Source organism: Callospermophilus lateralis, chromosome 1 (genome assembly GCF_048772815.1).
Source record: "Callospermophilus lateralis isolate mCalLat2 chromosome 1, mCalLat2.hap1, whole genome shotgun sequence".
In the NCBI taxonomy this organism is placed as follows: Eukaryota; Metazoa; Chordata; class Mammalia; order Rodentia; family Sciuridae; genus Callospermophilus; species Callospermophilus lateralis.
In genome coordinates, this window is record NC_135305.1 from 85151795 (window position 1) to 85179609 (window position 27815).

The 27815-nt window shown below is 42.5% G+C and overlaps 1 protein-coding gene across 3 annotated transcripts in view; it reads left to right on the forward strand.

Moving 5' to 3' along the window:
- Creb5 (cAMP responsive element binding protein 5) overlaps positions 1–27815 on the forward strand; it is a 322169-nt gene that overhangs the window by 178000 nt on the left and 116354 nt on the right. The window contains exon 1 of one of the 3 annotated variants that reach the window (XM_076835858.2): positions 8360–8417. The exons of the other annotated variants lie outside the window; for them this stretch is intronic. Within the exon in view, the coding sequence (XP_076691973.1) occupies positions 8371–8417 (47 nt within the window). The 5' untranslated portion in view covers positions 8360–8370. Of the gene's footprint in view, positions 1–8359; positions 8418–27815 lie in introns of those variants that run through there. 3 annotated transcript variants of the gene reach the window in all.

A 27815-nucleotide genomic window follows, 5' to 3' on the forward strand; every position in this document is an offset into this window, starting at 1 on the left:
AAGAATTCAATCTTCCTTAGTGTGATGTACAGATCATTAAATCAGATATCAAAATCCCTGTGGGTTTTTGCTTAAAATTACACATCCTTGGGGCCCATTTTTACTATAAAATCTATGAGAAAATACCTGGAAACTTGTATTTTAATCTGTTCCCCAGAGATTCTTAGGTATACCAAATCTGAGAACCACTGAGCTAGAAGAAAGGTCTATATCTCCTGGTCAGTGTTCCAGGCTGGGGGAACCAGCCTTCAAGGTATTGAGATGGATTTGTGCTCTTCTTTACCTGTAAAAGAGCTTAACTAGAAACTTAAGGCAATGACAATGTGGTTTTTGTCTGTTTTTATGCTGGGGATTCCATGCTAAATGGGAGCTCTATCACTGAACCACACCCTAGCTCACACTGGGAGGTAATAAACCAGGAGTCCCAGGCTCATGCTTTCATTAGATTCTCAGGGATGCTTGTTGCTCAAGAAACCTATGTTCTAATACCAGCTTAAGAGCGTGCTTTCTGGTTTTCATGGGCACTAAAAGAAAGGAATTAGAGCCAGCACAATGATACATGCCTGTGTTCCCAGCTACTCCGAAAGGGAGACTGTGGCAGGAAGATCTTTAGAGGCCGGAAGTTCAAGGCCAGTCTGGGCAATATATTGAGAGTCCATCTCAGAAAACAACAAAAGGAAGGGCATTAGGGCACTGAAATGACCCAGACTGTGCTCAAATCTCACTTTCCTTCCTATTTCTGTTAATGTCAGAGGAATTCCCCATTCATTGTAAAGCATGAGACATTTAAACTCTTTTACTCCCAAACTTAAAGAAACCCCTTGAACATCATAATAACCCTTTCCCTCTCATGGAAATGGAGAGTACAAAACTAAATTATTTATAAATCACACAGTACTACACTTCTAGAAAGACAGAAACATACTAGTGCAGACGAAAGAGTCATTACGATCCTTTTCTTAAAGTTTTTAGAAGCGAATTTCAGCGTAAGGCAGGATTAACAGCATCTTTCGGTCCAGGATTCTGGTGTAAATACAGAAACCACAGTCATGTACGGGCCTGAGAGGGACAGTAGAATGTGGAAGTGGGTTTGGAAACCAAAATATTATGTCAGCAGTTTTCTCTTTCATTTATTCTCCCTTATCAAAACCAACTTTTTAACTCAGGGGCCCGGTTAATAAAAACATAGATAATTTCATTTGGAAAGCCCAAGAGCTTCATGTTTAGGGTTAAAAAAAAAAATCCCATTCCCTCCAGGCAAACATGTTGGAGGGCTAATTCTCCTTGCAGAGACCCTTTTAATGAATCAGTGCTGGTGGACTTCCCTTTTTGGTGTAAGGGAAGGTCAGTTATTAAATACGCAGAGCCCTGCTGCTAGAAATCACGTGAAAAGAAATGAAACCACAAACAGAATCCCACAGTTGAAGCCTTCCCTTTCATTTCTAATACCATCAAAACCCTCTTCAAACTCATTCTTATGTTTGTAGATTTTTTTTCCATGTAAAAAAAAAAATGCCCAACAATTAAAACAGGGAGCAGAGTATATTTGAAGGACTATCATTCAGATCAGTCATACAGTGTACAACAGGATGTATGTAGGTTATATGCAAATACTCTGCCATTTTATAAAAAGGACTTACTTGAGCATCCTTGGAGTCCTGGAACCAATCCTTTACTGCTACCAAGTGATCACAATAATCTTTCTGGGAAGGCCTTTATGTGCAATTGCAAAATATTTGGGGGAACTGGGAGAGATTTTTCAGAAAGAAGACACCCAAGTGTTTTGAATTGATAATGTGCAAAGGGGTAACATTTTCCACTGATTTTGAAAGTCCTCATGGACTGCTTTTCCAGAAAAAGAAAAAAAAATGTTTAGCAAATGACAGGTTCTGAAAGCCACACATTTGCGTCCACATAAAAAGGGGAGATTCATCAAGAAAAGGGGAGCCTCAGATACAGCAGTGTAGGGTACTTGGAGAACTTCAGGCATTAAGTTTGCAGAGCTGGTTCAGAGTGTGGCCTCAGTGAGATTTTCAGGAGTGGAAGGGAGGTGGCCAAGCCAGGTGAGGTCAGCTTCTTGCCTGAGCTAAGCAACCCTCTACATTTCTCACATTTCCCCCTCCAGTGCTGGGGATTGAACCCAGACCTTGTGCTTGCTAAGCAAGAGCTCTACCACTGAACTACACCCACATCCCTGCATTTGTTACTTTTGGATGTTATTCCATAAAAGCTTCCATTCCTCTCTGCCTCTATTTCAACCTTGTCTCTTGGAAAATCTCTGACACAATCATGATGTTTAGTGGATCCCCTCTATACATTCCCATCCTGCCTACTGTGCCTATTTCATTGGTTGCTGCTGGACACACAGTTTAACCAGGTCATGAGTTATGCCTGGATTATCAAAGGAGCTAGTAGTACATTGGTACCAAACAGTGAGGTGAGGTTTTGTGATCACATCCCTGATTTCACATCAGACAACTTTTATTCAAACCTCAGCTCATAATAACTAAGGATCATATCATATGTTTTTCTTATGATACAAAGAAAAGATGTCATTTTTCATTGTCCTCACAGACAGGACAGAAAAGGCCATGATTTTGATGTTCTTCACAAACAACAAATACAGTGGGGAAAAATAGAATGGAAATCTAAAGGATATGCAATTGAGAAAAAAGAAAGGTTGATGAAAGATAACATTTCCAAGTAGTCCAGATCTGTGGGGCATGGCCTCTTCCCTCAACGGGCTCAGAGTGGAACCTACTATGACGTTATGGAGCCCACCAGAGCTCCTGCATATCTGGAGCAAATGAGTCCTCACCAACCAGGGCCTGGACAAGGAGTTGCCAATGAGGCCCCTACAGCCCGACAGTCAAGGGGGAGCTCACTCCTTCACTCTCAGGGCTGGACAGTGGCCACCCTGCTGCAGAGTGAGTGCTTGCTTAGCAGTGCATGGTTGGTACCTTCCTTGCTGTCACCCAGACTGACACAGTCACTGTATTTGGTCCAAGTGGGAAGTGGGCATTTGTTAGATTACTTCCCTTAACCAGGTGCCCCACCAAGCCTGCCCTAGAGACCTTGCTTCATCAGCTGCCCACCTCTCCCAGGCAGGAGTGCTCTGAGCCAGTCCTGATTAACTCCTGTGTCCTGCCTTGGCTCTGCTCAATACTTAAACAGGAATTCAGTGCAGTGACAGCGTCAGCAGGCTTTGACCCTGCATAACATGCTGCCTGCAAAAGTTTTTTAGTTTTATTCTTTTTTAGTTCTTCCTGAAGTCCCAACCCTGGATCATAGGGACTCTGAGTAGGACTCATACCACCATTTGTTCAGGCATGAGAAGGTCCTAGGACAGTCTCCCTTTCCTTATGATGCCTCAGTAACCATGTGAGTAGCACCATCTCCTGTCCCTCTCACCCCAAGTTTCAGTTCCCCTGGATGCTTCATGGAGGACCCTGGTGACAGTAGTTTAGTGTCAGCTGCTCTGAGGCAAACCTTGGGGAGCTCCTTCTGGCATCCTTACCATGTAGATACAGGAAAATGGGAGTAAGAAGAAATTAAAGTCTCGAAAGGAAAAGGGACAGTGCAGTGTGGAAAAGGCCACTCAGTAGCTCAGGGTTCTGGAGTTTTAGATTCTAGGTCTTCTAGATTCCAGATTTAAAAAATGTGAAGTGTGAGCAGGAATGCAAAAGGGAACAAGAACTTTCAGGAGGGACAATCTCCAGAAAAGGTTGAGGAGCCTTGCTGTCATCAGTCCAGTGTCAGTCACATTTCTTGAGGACCTTCTGTGTGTGAGCCAGGTGCTTGCTCAGTTTGAGGTTCTGAAGATGAATAAGCCTAGTTTCAGCCCTGAAGAAGTCATGGCTGCAGGAAAGACAAGCACTGGAATCGGTGCTTTCTATAACTGGCTTGTTGCTGGCACTCAATCTGGTCCAGGATGCCCAAAATGGGCACTCCTACCCAGCCTGGGGGTCCAGTGAGGAGATTGTGAAAAGGATAATACCTGGACTGAAGAGTATATTCATTCATTCATTTCTCATTTGTTTATTTGACAGATGTTCAGCAAGTATCAGGACCTTTCAGATGCTATGATAGATACAATGACATACACATTGTAAGGACAGAATAGAAATCAGAAGAAAACAAAGCAGCTATGAGTAGGAAGAATCAGTGATGATATTTGAGAGCTAATCAAAAGGCTGTCATGACCTTCCAATACCTATTCCTGAGGCTCTCCTGGATGCTTCCATCATTAGAGATTCTTTCCTTGTCTGAGAGCCATTCAGGCTTGCCTCTCTGGTGCATTACAAATACCTTTTGACACAGGAAAGGCCAGCAAGTTGCCTGAGGGTACTTGGTGCAATGTTGGGCTGTTGGATATGCAGTAAGTATAAGAGAAGAATAACCAAGGACAGATGCCTCTCTTACTCTCTCCCTGGACGTGCCTGGAGCTGGCTTTTGCAGGCACAGTGATCTAAGCCAGCTAATCCTTCTTGCATAGGGCCTAGGATGCATGCTGCAGACAGCCCCTCAGCCCCTGTCCACTGTGAAAACATGGGACACCCAAGTCGAAGGGAATGTTGAATGACACCATGTGGGTGTGCAGTGGTCTGTGACCGGAAGGTTCGCTGGAAGCAATTTGCAAAGGAGGCCTTAGCAAACCACCTGGATGCTTATTGTAAATTAAAAAAGGAAGAGATGCCACTTTTTTTCTGAATAATTTTTAATACTAGGTTTATGGTTGGGTACATGTGATAGTCATTATAGCTTATTTAACTCTGAAATTATCTGGCCCCTCAAACTCCCCTGGGACTGTAGGAATCATGGGTTAAATTTTAAAAACACTGTCAGAGAGAAGATGATATGCCTTTCCTTGAGGAAAATGAATGCAAAGCTAAAAAAAAAAAAAAAAATCCAAAAAACAAAAACCCCAGCCCTCCCTAGGAAGGGTCTTTATTGTGTCCTCTGTTGGCTGTGTCCATAAGGTGTTCAGAAATTCACCCCAGGCACATGGAGTTTACTTTTATAGGCTATTGTGCTTTTCAGTCTCTGCAATTCCAGTTGTGCCTTTTCTGTCGTGTTGTTTTGGAGAGAGTCCAAAAGCATTTTGAACTCCGAGCTCAAATCTCAGAGGTTTCCACCTCTTTGGAGCTGAACGTGTCATCAGGAGCTGGGAGTCCATGAGTGAGTTACACGGAACAGCTGCGCGGTACCCGCCACCCTCTCCCCAAGGATGACAGCTCTGCAGAGGAGGGTGTTGTAAGCATTCCTGAGCCAGCCAGCTAATCCGGAGGCCCAGCCTGTGGCCAGGGGCTCCTTCTCCAAGGGCTCCCACTAGGATCTAGCATCTTAGGGACTCCTATCTGCAAAACACCCCTTCTTCAGGGGAGCATCTTGCATGAGGAAGGGCGGGGAGGAGGAGGGTGGACAAGACCACCCAAGGGCCATATGGGCAAAAAAGGAAGCGCTTGAGTTGGAGGGGAATTTCCTTTTGGGAACAGGATATTCCCTATCATTAGCTGCTCACAGGAAGGAAAATGGGGAAAGCAGGGTTTCTTTTCAAGTGAGGAGACACCTAACAGCCAGGGATAATGCTTGATTTGGAAGGGCAGGAGGGGATCTGACTTTCCAACCAACAGTTCCACAAAGTGAAAATGGAACTGTTCAGACCCCTTACAACTCTGAAGTCGATTTCAAATCTGGCCAGCACTCTGCTGAAGTTTTACCAGTCTGTCAATGCGCTGTCATCAGTCCACAGTGTCAGTCGCATTTCTTGAGGACCTGGTGGCTTAATGGCATCATTCTCTTCAGATACAGTCAGGCATCTCCTGGTCCTTGGAGTTTGGGCTCCAGAACACCAGACCCACTGCTCAGCGGCATGTTGGTCCCTGGTGCAACTCTAGGTCCCTTCCTCCTCATGACCCTGATGTTCATGGGCCTCATCAGAGGGTTGTGCCTGGCTTCAGCCAAAGCTACCATCCTTGCTGCTTTCCAGGGAAGGCCCAGGACAGCTGCCTCTGTATCATCTTTACTCTAGCACAAGATCCCTTTTGCATAGGATCTACCTCACTGAAAAACCTCAGGGGTCTTTTATCTGGCAACTTCCCCCAATCCTTGTGATATTGTATAAGAAAAGTCTTAGAGGGAGCATTTTCCCATTGAGTTCGTAGGAAGATAGATATCTGGAAACTTCTACAACATATCCACTTTGGTATATCTATAATAATAGCATAAAGAAACATTTAAATACGAAAACTAAGGTGAGGGGAGGAAATTGTGGTGGGTGGGGGAGTGAAACAGGGAGAATAAAATTCCTCATTGCCACCCAACATGGTTCATAGCTTCTTTAAAACAAGAAAGTCGTTTATGTAAAAATCTTGTCAACCTGCCTTGAAGTGTAAAGGCTTGTAGGAGCTATTGAAAATTTTGTTTTATTTATTCCCTGCAGCAGAAGAAAAATCAATGGCTGCTTGGCGAGTCAGACGTAAATGAGTTATACAGGCCACTGACATGGTGGACCAAACTTTATAACAACCACATTCGCGGCTGTCAGGCCACAGGCTTCAGTGGCGCCAGCTGTAATTATGGCTGATCACCTCTAATTCAGAGCGGCCTGCCTTGATAAAGGTGTCACTGGGAGCCACTGTGGCATCAGCATCAATTGAGGATGTCATGCCAGAGGGCAGTCTGCAGGAGAAAGCTCTTCCCGCCACAGCCCCCAGGGGTCATGCAGACTGTTGGACAAATCTTGCTTTTTAACCCTTCATCCTGAGTACAGAGATGGTCCCGGAAGCTGATTTAAATTCCAAGGGATTCACAGGAACAACCCTGAGCCCCAACAGCAGATAGGTCTAATAAGCTGAGGTTTCTCCAAAACCAGAGTTGGGAAGGCAAGATCCACTGTCCTCTGCAATGTGCATAGAGATGAATCTTTGTATCACTTACCTGATTCCCTGACCACAAAAGCGATTAGGGGCAACAGACTGTAGAAAAGCTGTGATCATGTTTGAGGGGGAGAAAAAAAAATTGCAGCTTAATGCCTTTCTTCTGCTTTTGTGGTTAAAAACAAAAAAAAAAAGAAAGAAAAGAAAAGAAAGAAATTCTCGTGAATTTCCCTTTTTCAGAGTTTTTTTTTTTTTTTTTTTTTTTTTGAAAGAGGCATGAAGGGCAAGGGGAAATAGAAAGCTGAGTGGAGATGGGTTAAAAAGCCTTGCTAACAAAGCCGCTAAGTGTCCCAACCAGGTCTAGGAAGTGTGAAGCAATTAAACGGGCTTCACTGACATTTGTGAAGGATAAGGTTTGACTCCCCCCTGCCTCCCCAGGCTGGTTTTCCAACCTCTGTAATTAAAAAAGAGACACACATACTATTTGTTCTCCCTGTACCCTCTCTAGACTCAGGGACAGCCCCACCCGCCCCCGCGCACTCCTGCAGCAAGCGGAGAAAAGGGTTGGCCTGTCTCATTTGGAAGAGGGACCTGTTTGGATCCCCTGTTTGGACAGTTCACCTGAGAGCAGCCCACTGGTCTCAAAAAGGCAGGGAGGTATTTTGTAGCTAGGGTCCTTTTGCTTTAACCCATCAGAGGACAGCCAGCATGGGCCAGCGCAGAGGCTGTGATTTTCACAGTCCTTGATGGCTCCAGACTCAGGCGCGTGTTTGGAGCAGAAGTGGTTTTGCCCTTGCTGACAGGGAGGTCAGATGCAAAGGAGTCTCTGGAGGGGAGATGGTTGGCATTCGGCAACAGAAAATCCCATCCCGCTCCAGGAAAAAAGGGCCCTGGGCCATGGAAACCCTGTCACCTGGTCTTTTCATTCTAGGTTCTTCCAACCTGCGCTCACTCCCTTCTCCATCCCTACATGCTTCTTCCTTGTTATTTCCCCTTTTGCAAAGTCAGGGGCACTTTAAAAAAATCAACTTTTCATTATTATTATTATTATTATTCTATCAGGACCATTGGACCCCTGGCTGCACACCCCAACGTCCCTCCCTGAGCTCTCTGATGGCAGCTGTCAGACCATCCCGAGGCGGCACTGTTTCCTCCTCTGTTTACCCGTTTCTAAGGGCAATTGCACCGGGAAGGCTCCCTGAGCCTGGAACTCGGCCTGGGGCTGTTTTGGTTACATTGAAGTTTTTGCTTCAGTTCTGCCAGATTTAAATGGTGACTTCACCAGCACTGAGCTAAAAAGGAGAAGGGGGAGGAGGGCGAGCCCAGGAGAAAGAGAGCGAGCGAGCTGGAGGGAGAGAGCCAGAGCTAGGCGCTAAAGAAGGGCCAGAGCATTACATCATCACTTGGCCTGGAATCAAATGGGAAGGATATGACTCACTCAAGCTAGTTAAGCTTTGGCTCAAATTCTACACACACTCATTCCAGAGCGCTCATGTTCTGCACCTCAGGAGGGAATTCAGCCTCAGTGATGTCCATGAGGTTTGTTTTTAATTTTATTTTCTTTTTCTTGATTTTAGAGAATTTTTTTTTTTTGCCCCTACTGCTTTCTGTTCATGAGACTTCATCCTCCTCCTCCTCCTCTTCTTTTTCTCCCCCACCCCAGCCCGTTCGCATTTCTGCCCGTCTTTGTTCCCCCTCCTCTTACTTCTCCTCTTTCCCCAGCCCCTCCGCTCCTCTTCTTGCTCTGAAGAGGCATTTCTTTTCACTTTGATCAGAGTTTTTTGTTGTTGTTGCTCTAGTACAGAGACCTGAATGAGTTGAGCAGAGACCAGGCTGGGCACAAAAAAAAAAAAAAAAAAAGAAAGAAAGAAAGAAAGACAAGCAAACCAAAGCCACAGGAGCAAAAAGGCCACAAATAAAAAGCGAAGCGAGAAAGAGCAAACTCGGTGGAAGTTTCTTTGCTGCGGTGTCGCTCCTAATCAGAGGAGACAGGGAGAGAGTTAAAACTCAGGGACCAATCGCTCGAATGGTGATGTAATGCAAGAACCGCAGGGTAGTTAAGTAACGTGAGAGCCAGGGGGTCAGGGTTGCAAAGCATTTACCTGCTCTCAAGGGGTTTTCAGTTTATTATCAATTGCAGTGACTGTAACTGGCTTCAGACTGCAATCTCTAATTATTCACAGACGCCCCTTTTTTATCTTTTATTATTAAAAGTAAAACTATATTATGGTATTTTAAAAAACATGATATTATCACAGCTGTGTATTATTTTCCACCAGGATATATTCCTTTCCCTCTCTCTCTTTCTCTCTCTCTCCCTCTCTCCTCTCACTTTTTCTCCCTCTCCCTCTCTCTCTCTCTCTCCCCCTCTCTCTCTCTCTCCCCCTCTCCCTCCCTCCCATTTAAATGGCTCAAAACTGTTGTCTTTTTGTGAAGGGAAGGGTCAAAGTGATGGTGTGTGGGTGTGGGGAACTTTTTGAGTGTAACTGGTGAATTATAAGTGACCAGAAAACTATTTGGTGGGTTGTACTGCATGTGCAAATGTTATTCCATTTATTATTAAGAAATGACTGTGTGGATTTTTAAAGTAATATATGATGATCCTTAAAAGTCGTTATAAACCCTCACCTATTACTTCAGCTAAGGTGAACAGCGATTGTGAATTCACTTGAGAATTTTAACTTTCTGTTGTTCCATTTGACAGTGAACTTAATCCAGGGCTGTCTTGATGACTCAGATTCCTGAGTTAATATGAAGATAATATGTGGGGGTACCGGGAAGGATGCTAAAAACTTCTTGATTGATTTGTTTCAGGAACAGCTAGTTAATGTTTGAGAGTAAGGAATAAACTGTTAATGCAGGAGAGGGGTCAATGATACTGTTCCTGATGCTTTAAGGATCTCACAGTGAGAGAGAGATTTTTATGTTTCGAAAATTGTTCCCACATCTCTCTTTCATAAAATAGATCTAGCATTGCCCAGGCTGAGTGCGTTTTGAAAAAAATCCAGCATCATTAGTTACAAACAGGTGGTCTCTAGAAGACAAGAGTAAGCCCAACACTCACATCTAGACTCTGGGCTCTCCTGAAATTCTCGTGGCCTTCTTAGTCTTGACCATCTTCAGCTGGGTGTACACTAAGGTGTGGGACACTTACGTGATTTTTTTCATACATGTTATGGATGTAATTGATCATTTATAGGTCTTATCCCCTTGCACCTTTTTGGGCAGAGGAATGGGGAGGGGTAGAAGTAATTTTTGGAGGAAACAGCTTGATCAGGTAGAAGACGAGAGACTAACCCTGAGCTTGACCTTGAAGGCATCACCTAAACATGGGTGGGAGGGTGCTGTCTTACAGTGAAGGACTTGAGGAGGTGGGCAATAAGCCCTTCCCTCCCAAATTGACCTTAGGTGATCTTTCAAGTCACTTCTTTCTGGAAAGTTCTGGGTCTGTTTTCTATGTTGTTGGTTTTTGAGTTTTGTTGATCTGTTTGTTTTTGTTTTGGGTAATGCTGAAAAGTACTTGGCATAACATTTCAGAGAAAGATACATTTTAAATTCAAGATGAATTAGTGCCCGAGAAGAAATGAACGGGGAAGCGTGCGGAGAGACTTCTCTCTTCTCCTTTGCTTTTGCTTTCTGGAATGCAGATTTCTTATGTAGTGAAATTTTTACTTTTTTAAGTGTTACCTGTGAGGAAACCTCAATGAGACATACGTGCCTAGGTTAGTCTGTTAAAAAGAGTGGTGGAAGAGACAGGAAATTTACCTGCCTGGTAAATTTCCCGAAAAGGTCCTGCATGTTCTTTAGATTCACGAAATAGTGCTAAGAACACAGATGCTGTTGTGCTTCAGTTGCTCAGGACAGTGCAGGGCAGGGTTAAGGGGCAAAATTATTCCTCCAAAAGAATACATCACGATCTGATATGTTTCTATAATTCCAACATAAGATCAACTTTTGTTTTTTGCTGTGGTTTTGTTTTGCGATGTTATGGATTAAACCCAAGGTATCCGACATGCTAGTCACATGCTCTACCACTGAGCTGCATCCCTGGCCCCTGAGGGATGGATATCGATTTTTTAAATAAGATTTAAGATTTAAAACTTTTAGAGATCATGAAAGGCGAAACTTATGAACTTGTTAGAAAAACAAATTTCTTTTAGAATTTTTTTTTCTAGTTGCAGATGGACACAGTTTGTTTATTTATCCATTTTTACCTGGTGCTGATCATTGAACCCAGTGCCTCACACATGTGAGGCAGGTGCTCTATCACTGAGCTATAGCCCCAGCCCCAGAAAGACAACATTTTTTTAGACACTATTTCTATTCCTTGGTCAAATTCCAAAGTAGTAGCCTTTTACTAAAGTCTTTATTTTTGTATCTGGGATAGTAGCCTCATTGTAATTAATTGTGCGTAGGGAAGGACTATTACTACGCTGATCTGTGGAGAGAAATTACTCGAGCTGAAATGAAATCCATGGTGAAGGTTATTAGTCATTGTGCATAGTTTGGCAAGTGCCAATTGTATGCTTGGGACTCTTCAGGAATAAAGAGGGCATGATTGCTTTTTTTAGAGCATTACAATTTATGTGGACTTGGCTGTGAGTTGTTCACCCATGATCAGAAATGCCTTGCTCGTGACTGACTGAGAGACAAGGCGAGGAGTACTCACCTCTCCTGTGTCCTCTCTGTGTCACCTGTGACACTAGGTGGCACTTCTGTTGTCTTGGTTCATCACCCTTACTCATGATAACCCAGAAGGGTAACAGCCATTAATTTCACTATTTGGTGACTGCCTTATTTGTTTTGGGGGTTTTTGCTTTGATTGCTGTTGTTTTTTAATTGAAAAATTAATTCAGATAATTGTAGATTCACGTACAGTTGTAAGAATTCAGAGCCAGGTGTGGTGGTACAAGCCTGTACTCCCAGAGACTTGGGAGGTTGAGGCAGGAGGACCGTAAGTTCGAGACCAGCCTCAGCAACTAGTGAGGCTCCGTCTCAAAAGATAAAAAGGGCTAGGGGTGTAGCTTAGGGGTAAAGTGCCCTGGGTCCAATCCCCAGTACAGAAAGAAAGAAAGAAAAAAAAAAAGAAAGAATTCAGAGAGATCACACATACCCTTTACCCAGTTACCCACAAAGGTAACACCTTGCAAAACTCTATACAATTCCACAACCGGGATATGGGCATTGATACAATCCATCAATCTGATTCAACTTGTCCCAGTTGAGATCTTGAACTCTTCTCTTTGTACATTGTTTTCACTGATATGAAAATGGAGGGTCGGACTTGCCATCATACTAGGTCTCACTTGCCATCCCGGATACACGTTCCCCCCCCACCATGATTTGGTAAAGAGAGGGCTGAGAGCTGTGTCTGTCTATGAGTCCCCAGATAGCCAGTTGGGGAATCCTGATGACCTTGTTCATGTTTCCCATTTCCTGGGGGTGTGGCTTCAGTTGTGGCTTTGCCTTCCACAGGGTCTATGGAGCCATGCTTCAGTGTTAGATGAAGGAGGAGGAGGAGTTTTGGTGACATAACAAAAGGGGCACGGAGCATAGTGATGTCTGTCCATGGCTAAGCGTGGCCATAAGTTAGTGCCAAGCTCAGGGTTCTTTCTCTTTGCCTTCCCATTTTTGTTGAGTAGTTTGTTGAACACATCAGTGGATACTGGTCAAAGAAGTACAGGTTGGTCTCCTGAAAAGAGCAAGATCCTTTTATGCCTCTGTTCTAGCACTTGATGTCATCTCAGACCTCCTTGACTTCCAGATTTTATTGTTGTTGTTGTTGTTCTGTGGATTGAACCCAAGGGTACTTAACCACTGAGCCATATCTCCAGCTCTTTGTTATATTTTATTTAGAGACAGGGTCTCACTGAGTTGCTGGGGGCTTTACTAAAATGCTGAAGCTGGCTTTGAACTTGCAATCCTCCTGCCTTAGCCTCCTTAGCTTCCGGGATTATAGGAGTGTGACACTGTGTCCAGCTCAAATAATTCTTCTACTTTCTATCTGTGTGACTTTGACAAGCCACAGAACCTCTCTGTGTCATTGGTTCTATTTTCTCTCTATAAAATGAGGATAACCCAGAACATGTGGAGCTTTGGTGACAGGTGAAGGTGACTTTTAAGGCAGTATGGGACCCTCCTGGCATCAATCCCAGCTGCATGTGCAGCCTCCCCAGACTTTCACTGCCATCTTATTGTGGACATCACTCATACCTCTTCTTTCCCCAGCCTCTCTTCTGTGATGTTCTTCTTCTTTTTTCTTTTCTTTTCCTCTTCCTCCTCCTCCTTCTTTCTTCTTTTGTGATCCTGGGGAGGGCATACAAGAGCACTCTACCACCTAGCTACGTCCCATCCCTTTCAATTTTGAAACAAGTTCTCACTAAGTTGCCCAGGTTGACCTCAAATGTGCGATCCTCCTGCTTCAACCTCCTGGGTTGCTGGGATTACAGGTGTGTGCCACTATTCCCATCTCATGTCACTTTCTTTTTAATTCTGGAAGTCAATTAGGTCTGAGATCACATCAGGTGCTAGAAACAGAGGCATAAAAGGATGATTCTACTTAAAGTGAGTTGAAGACTAGGACTTGATAAAACCTGCCAGATTCCCCGTGGCCTAGGTGGTTGGGTTGAGGGTCGATAATAGAAAATGGATTTCGAGAAAGGACTCTTGTTGTCTCACTCATGCTCAGTTGGACTTGTGAAGGAGAAAATGAAGTTCAAGGGAAGTGAATGAGTTCAGTCTTGAGAACTGGTTTCTTTCCCCTGGTCCTCTAAAATAAGTTTTTCTTTGTAATAGCATGTGTATGAGAGGCCTATTTTCAGTTGGGCGAGGCTACCTTTTAAACTTGCAGTCTCCCTCTCACATATTTTTTTCTGGAGGTATATAAATGATGTTTTGGGAGATTGAAGAGAAGGGGACTTCAAAAGTGATAAGTGAGAAACAGCTACGGTGGCAGACCTGGACAAATTATGTGACATCGATGAGGCTCAAGAGGTATGCCCATGGTGAGATGTGAAAATCTGTGCTGGGATTGGGCCCTAGGGTGTCTAAAGCTGTGCGATATAAACATGGGTACAGATTTTACTTAATGGCTGGAGGTGTAGCTCAGAGAGAGTGTGTGCTTAGCATGCTCCAGGTCCTGAGTTCAATTTCCAGGACCCAAAGTAAAAAAAAGACTTTACATCGTAAGCACTGGTCAGAAAAACTAGATTAACACCATGTAGTATTGAGAATTAACCTCTGCAGGCCTGACAGACAACAGGGTGGGCGAATCTGGACCTGAATTTCAAGAAATGGCAGCAGCTACAAGTGAGATCCTGGCTTTTCCTTCCGGCCCTCTCCTTATTTGGTTCTCATGACCCTCAAAGGGGACTGCCCTTTGCATCGGAGGGCAGAAAGATGTATGTGCAAGTCTCTGCCTGAGCGGGCAGTCAGAGAGCAGAGACATGGGGAAAGAGCCAAGAGGAGGAAGGAAAATGGCGGCAATGACAAACATGGGCCAGGCTTATGAAAATTCTGTGGCCCAGATTTCAGTTTACAATTTTTATGCAGGCTTTGCCAGTTTGGTTGGAATGTGGGCTCGAAGATTGGGTGCTTTCATGAATTTTGGTTACAACGAGAGCAGTTCTTCAAAAAATTATATCCTTGAAAACTGAGTTGACTTGATTTAGCACTCTAGAGTCCACTACACAGTACACAAACACTTTATAACAAGGCCATACATCTTTTTTTCCCCCTGTACCTACATGGGCTGGAGAGCTTATTTAATGATTGATGAGGCAACACTGTGCCCAAGAAGAATTAATCAATAGTTTGCTATCATTATAGAGAGTGGGACAGTAGTTATAAAATAACCACAATCCATCCAGCTATCAACGAAGTCTTCCTTTCTTTCCATGTGATGCTCAAAATTGAATTCCACCTTATAAATGTTTTCTTTTCCATCTGAATGTCTGAAATAGAACTGGATGTGTCCAAAAAAGCAAAGCCTGGAGAAAGCAATAACATGGCTCCAGACCAATGCCAAGGTATCCATTAATGCACTCACTCAATCACTCATCTTAATGGGAAAACGGGGCCGAGAGGCTGTCTCGTATAAGGAATGCCTACCAGGAGCGACTGCGCTTTAGGAGCCCGTGAAATTTTTGTTTTTTAAATCAAAAGATCTTTAAACAATTGAAGTCATGTTGAGAGCAGCATGAGCTGAAATGGCAGGGAGGCCAGCTGGCCCTCTTGCAGCCTTTGGGACCCATGTGTCCACTTAGCTCTGCCCTTCTGCCCTCCATGGGCCCCATGTCACTGCTAAAGGAAAGTCTACAAAACAAGCTCTTTTTGATGAAGGAGGTGGGAACAGGAGTATTGGACACACACATCAGTGAATGGGCAGTAACTCTGTGCCTGTATAGGACTAGGATCTGAGAGTATTTGGAATTCTTTTTGCCCATCTTTGGTGGGTCTCCCTTACCCTAGATTCTTAGACTTTTCTTTTACAGCTTGGTTCTCTGCATCTTAATACTTGGTATTGTTTATATGTCCACTCCAATTTTATTATGTCTTTTTTCTTTTTTTTTTTTTTTGTCTTTAAGAAGTAAAGAAGGGGCTGGGGATGTGGCTCAACGGTAGTGCGCTCACCTGGCATGCGTGCGGCCCGGGTTCGATCCTCAGCACCACATACAAACAAAGATGTTGTGTCCGCCGAAAACTAAAAAATAAATATTAAAAATAATTCTTTTTCTCTCTCTCTCTCCCTCTCTCACTCTCTTTGAAAAAAAATTTTAAAAAAAGAAGTAAAGAAGTATACCACCTATGTTAAAGATAACAAAATATATGATTATACACACATACATACACACACACACACACACACACACATGCTCTTCTGTAAAGGAGGAGTGTGATTGTTCATTTTCAATATGGCCCGATGCCTTTGTGCCCTGTGACTGGATTTAGATCTAGGTTTCAATTCTGGCTTTGCCATTTGCTAGCTATGTGATTTTTGACAATTGTTTGAAACTTTCTTAGCCTCCTTTACTTTACCTAAGAAATGGAATCTATAACTACCGTAATGCACTTAGCATAAAAAGTGCTCAGTAAATGTTATTTAAAAAATTTTTTTGTAGTTGTACATGGACAGCATGCCTTTATTTTATTTGTTCCTTTTTTAAGTGGTGCTAAGGATCGAACCCAGTATTTCACACATGCTAGGCAAGCGCTCTGCCTCTGAGCTACAGCCCCAGCCCAAGTAGATGTTATTTAAGAATAGAACTACCTAGCTTTTCGGAAGTCTGGATGCTGATATAGTTCAGGCATCAAAAATATGATGAGAAATACTGTCATTTATCAGTTTTCTTCCAGAAAGGTAAATTGAGTTACAGAATACAAGTGAGGTCATGAGCAGATAGAGATGTAAGAAGAAAATCACACCACTGGCTGTAACCAACTCTTGATTGGTCAGAAGATCAGGTTTAAGATCTACTTTAAGGCTGGGCATGATGGTGGCTCAGGAGGCTGAGGCAGAAAGATCACAAGTTCAAGACGAGCCTCAGCAATTTAGTGAAGCCTAGGCAACTTAATGAGACCCTGTCTCAAAAAAAAACTAAAAAGGGCTGGGGGTGTGACTCAGTGGTAAAGTGTCCCTGAGTTAAATCTCCAGTACAAAAAAAAAAAAAAAAAAAAGATCCAATTTAGGGCTGTGGATATAGCTCAGTGGTTGAGTGTTTGCTTAGCATGCATGAGGCTCTAGTTTGCTCCTCAGTACAAAAAAGGAGGAGGAGAAGAAGGAGATCTACATTCATTCATTTCAGTACCAAGAATAACTGAGTCTTTCTTTCATCCTTTTTAGTTAAACAGTAGGTTTCTTTTTTACATGGTATCAATTAATTTTTATTTTGCATCTACCTCTTCCTGGCCTTCTTATTTATTATAATACTTCAGTCTGCTCAGCAACACTTTGCAGTTGAGGGCTGATCCCATTTAATTCCTCTGGAATTAATCATAATAATAGCAATTATAATAAACCCATTTAGTGTAAACATAGTTGTAAATTGCTCTCGAGTTGCGTTTTCACCTCTAGTTTTGCTCTCACCAGCATCTACGCTAATGTGGATCATGTGGTGACCTCCCTCTTGCCAGATGATTATTCTGCATTTGGATCTTGCCTTAGCTCAGGGCATGGCTGCTCTTTGCCATTTCCTTCCTCCAAGGACAAAGAGGAAGTGTCAGTGTACAGGATCTAAGGAATGTCATTTGATTTGGATTCACTCTCACCATCGGGAACTTCCTTAGCAGTAGAATAATAATCTTGGCATTATAAATGCAATGATCATGTAGGAACCTTAGAGATCATGCAGTCCAACTCAACGATTTTACAGATTCAGAAATTGAGGTCACCTACAAATGTGAAGAGAATCACCTGATACCATTAGGCCACATGGCAGCAGGGGAAGAATCAAGCTCTGAGGCCCTGGGAAGCACATTTCTGTCCTGCCCGGCCAGTCTGCTTCTGGTGCCAGGAACTCCATCTTTTTTGCACAAGCCAATCCTTCTCAGTTCTCTTTGGAGTCCCGGCTCCTTGTGATGGAGGGTTGGGCAGTGTGTAAAGAAAGACTTAAATGTGCAGGGACACAGAAGAGTGACCCATAGAGCTCCAAGGTTAGCAGGGCTTCCAGAAGCTGGGAGGCCCCTGGCTGTGTAGATTCCACTCTCTGGTGTGGAAAAGGAGGAGTGGGCAGCAGACAGGATAACTTGGTTTTGGCTCCCAGTCAAAAACAAGGGGTCCCATTAGGGGGTGGAGCATCTTGACCCTTTGTCCAAAAGTCATGAGCCACAAATGACATGAGATAAGCAACCTGGGTTCAAGCTCTTTGCTTACCCCCCATTCTCTTCTTCCCGCCCTCTCCCTGGTGAGCCCTGGCTACACTGAGTGTATATTATGAGGACTGAACTTGGAAGCCACCCCAGAACCAGCACCCACCCACCTGCAGGATGTGACTTCTGGGCTCTGAATCATGCTGCTTCCTCCCCCTGCCTCCCTACCTGAAATTTTTAGACCATAATTCCCAAACAGCTCCATTTTTGTACAGTTCAGTCCCAAAGAGATCCCCCCACTTTGTGACCACAGAAGACTTTTCACTTCATTACGATTCTGAAAAAAGAGAGCAAAAGGTCATTCATAGTGCTTTTAATGACTTGTATACATTTCCCACAGAAGCAGCTCTTAGTCTGGCAGGTACAGAAGCAGATGGCTGAGCATCACTGTTCATAATGCTGTATCACAAGATTCTGCACGGCCAGTTAACCCAATTCAACTTCCCACAGCCATTAGCCAGGTGCCATAATATTCAGCTTTCTGGGAGTCTCCAAAACTCTGTAGTGTGGAGATGAGCTACTGTGCCTCCTGAACTTGGAAGGATGTTTGTAACTAATTAATGATGGTTAAGTGTTTGGAAAATGCACATGGGAAATCCTGCTTGCTATTTGTCAGTCACTGTAAGACAAACATGACCATATTTTTTTTCTCAACTAGTTGTCCACCTCCTCCCCAACCCATTTGTTCTTTACCTATTTGTCCCAAACTGGCTAAAGCCACCTCTGGTAGAACAGGGCAGTGGTCAGTAGGATTGAATGGGCATGTTGAGTTTTCTAGCCCTGTGATATCTAATGAGGCAAACTGAAAAGTGCCATTGGCTTCATTATCCGCGAACAAAATATGGTTTTCTCTATGGCAAAGTGGTTTTGAAACTGTTTTGATATGAGTAACAGCAGCAAGAATCTTATTTAATATTACAGTCCAATATTAACATGTGTCAGCTTATAGATGTGTGTACAGTCAGCACAATGTTCTGTATCAGTGGGTTCTGTCAACAAGGCTTCAAAAGCCTTAGATCAAAAATATCTGGCAAAAATATAAATTCTGTATGGCATTTTTTCTTAACCATTATTCCCTAAACAATGCAATGGAACAATTATTTATGTTGTATTAGGTATTATAAGCAATCTAGAGATGATTTCAAGTATACAGGAGGTTGTGCAAAGGCTATGTGCAAATACTATGCCATCTTATGCAAGGAACATGAACATCTACAGATTTTGGTATGGCAGGGGGGTTCCTGGAACTCATTCCCCAATATGCTGAAGGACAACTCTATACATGCATTCTTAATCTTTACTGTGCATATTGTTTGATCCGTGTATTATACTCATTCATTTTCCTAATGTCCTAGTGATGTCAGATTAACTTGTTTTCACCAATTTCTTGCAAATTTTCCCACTGATGAATTGCACCCAGACTTGAAAAACCCTGATAAAGTGGGAAGGTCACTGCAGTGATTGGGCCAGGGTCAGGAGACCTGGGATACCCTCTCTCCCAACTCTAAGATGCCTTTCCTGGACCTACATGTCCTCTTACAAAAATTAAGGCACTTGTTTTCAAACTAAGTTTATCCTAGATTACTTTCTTTAAGACCCTCCTGTGCAACCAGACACATTGGTACACACCTGTAACCCCTGTGACTTGGGAGCCTGAGGCAGGAGGATTGCAAGTTGGAAGCCAGCCTGGGTAACTTAGCAAGACCCTAAGATTCTTCAAAAGGTATGGGATTGAAGCACAGTGATAGAGCACCTCTGGATTCAATCCCCAGTGCCACAAAAACAAACAAACAAATAAACACCAACATCCTGCTGTGTGGAAGTCCAGAATGGGAAACAAGAGCCCCATCTGGTCCATGTCTCCTCCAGTAACTTACCCACCCCCTCTACCCAGAGGTCCTTGGAAGATAATCCCAATACTACCCATGTAGAAATCTGTCTTTCCTAGTTCAGGCATTTGATGATTGTTTTATTTCCTAGGCAACAGATTCATCTCATGAGATGCAACAGGTTTTATTTTCACTGATTCTGAGGTGGGAATCTCAATTGCAAATCTCCAGAATCAGAGGGAATTTTTGCCATGGGGTGTAGTTCTTTCCTGTTTCAGCTTCACAGCTGGCCCTGTCCTCAGGGGACAGGCCTCTCCGGGAAGGAGTGAGTTTGAAAGGTCTTCCACCAGCTATGAGCAGGCAGACAGGAGGATGTTTATCAATGGCTTTGTGCCTGCTGTTTTCTTCCCTCCTAAATTCAGCAGGTTCTTCATTTTAGACACAGCTCAAATCATTTGGCTTATAGCTGGTAAAATACGATTTTCTGGTTCTCAAAAAGAAAGGCTTTTCAGACTTATAAAAAGAGAGAAGCCCGTAAGACCCCCTTGAACATCAAATAGCTCTTACAAAACACCATTTTTTTTTTTTGATGAGTTAAGTGTAAATGAATCAGAAACATACGGATTAAATTTCCCTTGAAAGACACATGGGTTTAAAAATTAAGGGGGGAAAGTGCTTGGCAAGATGGATTTCAGGTTTGTGCCAAACCTCAAAATGTTTGAAAAATGATTTGAGACGTTTTTACTGAAAGTGAAATGCCATGGAGTTCCCTCATCCCCAGACATAATAGTGAATCTTTTTGACAACAATTATATGACAAGGAAAAGGGCCCGTGGAACTTAGCCACTTTCTCAGTTCTCCTTTAATACCCACTTCCCCACCTCTAAAAAAAAAAAAAAAAGCACCTCATTTATAGGGCTAAGAGAACTGCCTGATTGACAAACTAAAGTTTCAAGTCAGGCAATTACCAGAAAATAACCCCACAACTCAAAAATACTTAAATCCCCCCTGCCATACTACCCAATGTCAATCATACCACTTTGTAAGTGGAATAATACACTCTAGGGATGTGCAGTCTTGGATATATTTTATTCATTGGTGTCTAGAACTATGCATGGTTGTTCTAATCGTTTGTCTGACATTATAATGCCAGCTCCTTTGGAGAAGGGGGGTGGAATCCAATAGAAACAGATGGGAGGGAAATACCCGATGTTTTGTTAAAACAGATGCAGTGCAGAGATGCCCGATATCATGGAGGCAGGGCATAGGATGAGATTTTCAATTTGCTGGGAATGGTCTTGGGAAGCTGAATTCTGTTATAGCCTCTCTATTTAATAGGCCATATTATAACTTCTCCACATGTCAACATTCTTTCTTCCTGGCATGAGGAAGCTCAGGAGCGACATATTAAGGATCCCTGGACTAATTATCTTATGAATGTTGTGCATCATATCTATTAAATGGCCTCCAATTATTTTTTACTAGCTATTCCTGACAAAAGCAGGCTGACACTTTTACAGCCTAATTTTTCATATGCAGAAGCACAGAAGGAGTGGGTTTTGCGCAAGCTGCATACAGTAAGTAGGGGAGAGAGCGGGGGGGGGGGGGGGGGGGGGGGGGGGCTGCACCATTTGCTCTGTGAAACTACCTTGTTTTGTACCTCTGCTTCATTTTCGTGTTTAAGCCAGGATGACCAAGGTTTGCTTGCTTGCTTCCTTCCTTCCTTCCTTTCTTCCTTTCTTTCTTTTCCTTTGAAAGAAAGGATGCATTCAGTGACTGCCAATGTCGGCTTAGAAACTAGGGAACAACAATGTACTTTATCAAAAGTTTTCAAGTCAATGTAGACCAAAAAAAAAAAAAAAAAAAAAGATGGGGGGGTACTATCTTTATATTTGAGCACTATGTTTGAAGTTGTGGGAAAAATCTATTTTTTATTTTGCCAGGGCAGTATGTCACATAGCATCTTGCTCTCCAGGAACCAAAATTAATTTGTTGCTTGAAAAGTACCCAGGCAGGAGAGTAAAAGTCACCCTAACACAGAAAAGGACTTTCAATGCTTCCAGTAAAAATAGTGCATAACTGTGGTTGTTATGCACTACGTCTACCTTCTCCATCAGCATCTTATGCCTATCAACATTTATTGAGCTCAAAATAAGGAATAAATGGAAAGTAGAAATGCTGGAAAGGAAAAAACAGTTATACCAATTTTCTGTCTTGGAAAAGGCTGCAGAATCAGAAAAAATTGGGGCCAAATTCTGGCTCCATTTTTACCTTTTCGAAAGCAGCTCAGTATAGAACAATAGGGCTAAGAAGGGCTCTTTTGATTCAAAGAAAAGCTGTCCCCTGCCCAAGTACTCCCTCTCACTTACCCCAAATGTCTCTCTTCCTTTTATTCCATTGCTGACGAATTAATTCAAAAAGGATCAAAGTCTTGCAGTATAGTCTATCGAACAGTTCTCTCAATTTGTAACTCAGCCACCTACCTGAAATACTGGCAAGATGGATTTAAAAAAATTCTAAATATATGTAGTTCCCAATCTGGCATAGGAAAGGGGATCCACCTGAATGGGATGCACATCAGCCATGTGGTTTATATTTCTAGATGGGGCTGTTATCATCCAGAGAGAGTGTTTTCATCTCACAATCAACTGTGAACGATTGTAGTTATTTCACGGTTTCTCCGCCTTTGCTGACATACAGTCATGACCCTGCCTTGCACAGATAACTGTGCTTGGAGCTTCCACCATCAACACCTCCCCGAACCCCAATGCATATGCATGCTCGCACAGGCGCATGCGCACTTGTCTCAGGGCAAAGTCTCTTCTTTCCTGGAGCTAGTACTGTGACTTCTGCTGGGGCCTGTGCCCTGGAGCCTCCTAGGTTATTAGATATCACTTTGGGGCGGGGTGGGAGAGTGGGAGGGGTGTCTCCCATTACACCCTGCACCAACTTCCAGGCCTGGTCTGTTTGCCTTAATGGATCATGAATTTCTTCAGGGAAGGGATGATGATCTTTTATTCATCCCTTAGCAGAAGCTAAGTAAATGTGTTTAAAAAAGAAAAAAAAAACTTAAAAATATTTTTTTGTGTGTCTGTTGGTTACATTGTTTTTTTGTTTTGTTTTGTTTTTTTAATTAAAGCGACAGTGGGGAGCAGAGGTGCTCTCTGGGTTCTTAGTCTTTGTAGAAAATGTAAGGAGAAAAATGCTGGAAAGTTTGTGCTCAAATGATGAGATCCTTGTTAGTCTCAGCTTTCTCCCCTAACCTATGTTTATCTGGATGGTCTTATTTATATCTATTTCCTTTTGATGAAAATAGTAGCTTAAAAAAAGTGAATTTACCACAGGGATGATACTTTTGACTCTGGCCCAAGTTTCACAGAGTTAAGATGTGGCCCTGTATGTGGATATCCAACTAGATGCTCATTTTCTGAGTCATCTGACTTCTGAGTTTTCACTTTTTTAAGAGTGTAATTAAGATAGGTTCCCAGGGATTAAAAACAAATAGCTCTGTGAGTAAAGCACCCAGTCTATAGGTTGAGATCCATATATGGAGATCTGTGGGCACCTACCCAAATGGAGAGAAGCATTAAGAGCTATTCAAAACCTACTGAAATGTCAACACACTTTTGAAAAGGGTCCATTAGGGATGCAAATGTGTGGTTGGCTGATTATGATAAGCACGAGAAAGAAAACAGTGAAACCCATTAGAAGGTTTTGAGAACTGGGCTGTGAAGAGTGTGGAAGACAAGTCTAGTTTCTGCTAGGGCTGGGCTTCATTTCTTTAGCCTTCCCTGCCTTCTGAACCAGCAATTCTAATGATTTAAATGGCCCCAAGAATTCCTTCTATTTTGGATAAAGCTAATTAGCTCATCTGTAAAAAGGCCAACTTTGAAATTCCATCTGTCAGATAAAATTCATCTTAATAAGATCCATTCTCTGGATGACACCCTGTGACTTGCTTCTGTGGAGGGCCTGACTAGGAGCGTCCTCTGAGATTTTGATATGTTTTGTTTTTTTGCAGGCAGCAGTTTTTATTATCAAAAGTTGATTCTAATTTAAAATATTTCATTCTTACTACATATACTTCTACAGATCAACTCACACTAGAGGTTTATTTAATAATCATTTAGGGATTTTCTATGAAAAAAAATCAACTAATCAGAAGGACAACTTTAATTGTGGCCATCTGTTGGTCACATATGACGTCAAATGATATTCATCATAATGAACAAATTGAAGCGTAATTTTTGTATAATCGCTCCAAATGTTTTAAAAAAATAGCTAATTGATTTTTTCCAACTTCCTTGATCTGGAGGGAATTGTATCAATTTCGAGGACGTCATAAAACCAAATATTTAAAGTATGTTTCAAATAATAAGAGAGAACTACTTAACTTAATAAAGATGTGGAATTCATTTATGAAGACAAACACTGGCTGTGGACCAATAGGCCAAGAATTTGCCAGGCTTTTGCAGTAGGCCGTCAGTCATTCTTGCATATCCCCTATGCTCTGTCACGCCTAAGCTCCCTCCACAGAGAAAATGAATTCTCTTGGCCATTCTGGACTTTAAAATCATTGCTTTGGTTTGCTTTGTTTTTGAGAAAACACACACATACGGTATTTTTTCCAGTTTTCTTCCTTATAAGGAACGTATCCCATGGCACTTATAATTGTATTTCTTATTGCCTTATTTTAATTAAAGAGGTTTACTTGGCACAAGTGTTTGATGCTTGGGAACATGACATAAAAGTTATGTCAAACCCTTCTGCAGAGTTTCAGCCATTGAAAGTATTAGTAAAAATGGAAAAACATTTAATTATACTAAGAACAGTTAAGTTTTTCAGCATTACACTTGAGCAAAAATCACAAGCCCTTAAGTGAGCATCCCCCCCCCACCCCCACCTTTTTTTTTTAGTACCAGGAATTGAACCCAAGGGTGCTTAATGACTGAGCCAAATCTCCAGCCCTTCTTATTTTTATTTTGAGACAGGTTCTCACTAAGTTGCTTAGGGCCTCTCTTAGTTGTTGAGGCTGGCCTCAGACTTGCAATCCTCCTGCCTCAGCAACCCAAATTGCTGAGATTACAGGTGTGTGCCACCACACCTGGCTTGATATTTTCCCTTTTGCGCTTGTCAAGACGAATGGCCTTGTAATTCAAAGTGGCAGAGCAATCAATCTACTGCCAGTAGCATTTAGGGTAGTACTTTGATGGTCATTACTTGGAATCACCCTCTAAACTTAAAGAAAGCTTCCCAGCTGTGAGATGGTATTCTCCTTTCTCCTTCTCCAGGAAGTAGGCACAACTTTTCCCCAGGGTCAAAAGAAATCATAATGTGGCTGAGGCTATAGCTCAGCATTAGAGTTGCCTGCCTTGTATGTTCAATCCTCAGCACCACATAAAAATAAATAAATAAAATAAAGGTATTGTGCCCATCTACAACTAGAAAAAAGAAAAGAAAAGAAATCAGAATGACTTTATGACTTTATCTCTGGCAGTCAAAATATACATAGCACCTGTCATCAGGGAATAAGTCTAAGGCAAGAGACAAACACTGAACTAATAATCATGTCTACAAATATGATGATGATGATTATTATTATTATTAGAAATAGCATGAAAGGCAAGCACAGGGGGCTGTGACTTTCTAAATTAGAGATACCTCTAATTAAGGGACCACAGAAAAATTTAAGCAATATATCAACAGAGGTCTAAAAGATGGATGAGAGTTGCCAACAAAAGGGCAGATGACTGAGTATCTCAGGCAAGGCCATAGGATATATCAAGGCCCTGGTGGAGGAAGAGCTGGGCACATTCTAGGAAACAAAAGGAAACCATGATGGGTAGAACATACCAAGCCAGGTGCGAAGTAGTAAAGCAGACATCCAAGAAGCTTAACATTTAAAAAAAATGCCTTCTCAAAATAAATAAATAAATTAGTAAAAATCCTTAATGCTTGAAAGAATGTTGAGCAGGGAAGTGTCAGTCTAGAACTTTGGTTCATGAAGATAATTCTGGTGGCACTGCAGAGGTTGGATTGGAGGGGAGGAAAACTAGAGGCAGAAATTATTGGAAGAAATCAAGTTAGAGAACACAGTGTTTTGGACCAGGATCTTGGCAGTGGGGATAAAGCCAAGTGGATGGATTCCAGGTCTCTAGTCGGGGGGTGGAGTCAATAGAACTTGGTGAATAACTGGAAGTCAGGGTAAGGATGTCCAAGTTATGGCCTGTATTCTACCAAGATACTCCTTTCAAATATATTTAAAGAGATGTAGGAAGCTTTCTATGAAAAATAATCTAAAGATGGGGCACTGTATTAATCAAAGTTACTCAGAGAAACAAACTAATAGGAAAGAGATGATACATACATACTTACATACATTCATACATACCATTCCCAACATAAAATGGTTTGATTTAATGATTTTTTTTACTTTATGATGTTGTGAAAGCATATCCACACAACCATTCTGATTTTCACCTTCAGGATAGTATTCAATAAATTACATGAGATATTCAACACTGTGTTATACTGTAAGCTTCGTGTTTTTTTTTTTTGTTTGTTTGTTTGTTTTATGTGTGTGTATGTGTGTGATTTTACCCAACTATAAGCTAATGTAGGTGTTTTGAACATTTGTAAAGTAGACTAAGCTAGGCTGTGATGTTCGGGAGGTTAGGTGTATTAAATGCATTTTTGCCTTACAATATTTTCAACTTAGGATGGTATGTTAGTCAGCTTTTTGTCACTGTGACAAAAATACCTGACAAGAACAACTTAGAGGAGGAAAAGTTTATTTTGGCCTGTGATTTCAGAGTCTATGGGTCAGCCTACTCCATTGTGCTTGGCCCAAGGTGAGGTAGAGCATCATGGTCAAAGAGCATAGTGGGGGAAGGTAGCTCGGGACATGGTGACCAGAAAGCAGAGATGGAGAGGGGGAAGGGACCACAGGGACGATGAACTCTTCCGGGGCACAGCCCCAGTGCCCCAACTCCTCTAGCCACACCCTATCTGCCTATAGTTACCACCCAGTCAGTCCATTTAAATTAGGGTGGACTAATTAGTTTTTATACCTCTCACAATCCACGTCATTTCACCTCTGAAGAATCTTGCATTAACACAGGAGATTTGGGGGGAAAGCTCATTTCAAACTAAAATAGATGGGTTTATCGGGACACAACTCCACAATAAATAGAGGAATCAATCATTCTTTGGGGGGCAGCGGGGGTGGGGCCGGATACCAGGGATTGAACTCAGGGGCACTCGGCCACTGAGCCATATCCCCAGCCCTAGTTTGTATTTTATTTAGAGACAGGGTCTCACTGAGTTGTTTAGAGCCTCACTTTTGCTGAGGCTGGCTTTGAACTCACGATCCTCCTACCTCAGCCTCCCAAGCTGCCGGGATTATAGGCATGCACCATGGTGCCCAGCTCTATTTATCTTTCTTTTTCTCTCTTTCTCTTTCTCTCTCCCTCCCTTCTTCCCCTTTCTACCATAAGGAATTAGCTCACTAGATTATGGAGGTTGAGAAATCCCACCATTTGCCATCTGCCAACTGGAGACACGGAAAGAAAATGGTATAAATTCTAGTCCAAACCTGAAGAACCAGGAGCACCAGTGGTATTAGTCTCAGACCAAAGGCTGAGAAGGAATGATCCAGCTTAAGAAGTCACCTTCCCTTATCTCTTTTGTTCTATTTCGGTTCTCTGTGGTCACACTGTGCCCTCCTCATGAGGGAAGCATAGCACTTTACTCAGCCCACCAGTTCAAATGCTACCCTTTTCCAGAACCTCCCTGATGGACAAACCCAGAAATGATGTTTCAATAGACCTCTGGGCAACTGGTGGCCCAGTGAAGTTGACAAGTGAAACAGTCACGGGCGCGGTGGACCCGGCAGATCATCCGCAGGACCCAACACTGGCACTTGGGGAAAGTTAGCTTTTTCCCTGAGAGGATCACGTGGCATCGACGAGTCACCAGGAAAAATGTTTTTCCTGAAAAACAAAAATGTTTTTCCTGGGAGGATTTTTGTCACACCCCAAATACCCAGTTTAGATCCGGTCCCTGGGGATCTAACAACACTACACTGAAAAGACAGAACTGCTTATTTGGGGATCTGTCCTACCCCTCGAGTCATTCTGCTTCACAACAAATGACTTACTCTAGTGCATAAAAGAGTAAAGCCTTTATTTTCATAGTCACCAAAATGATTATTGTTCATAAGTGAGAAGAACCCATACCCTCT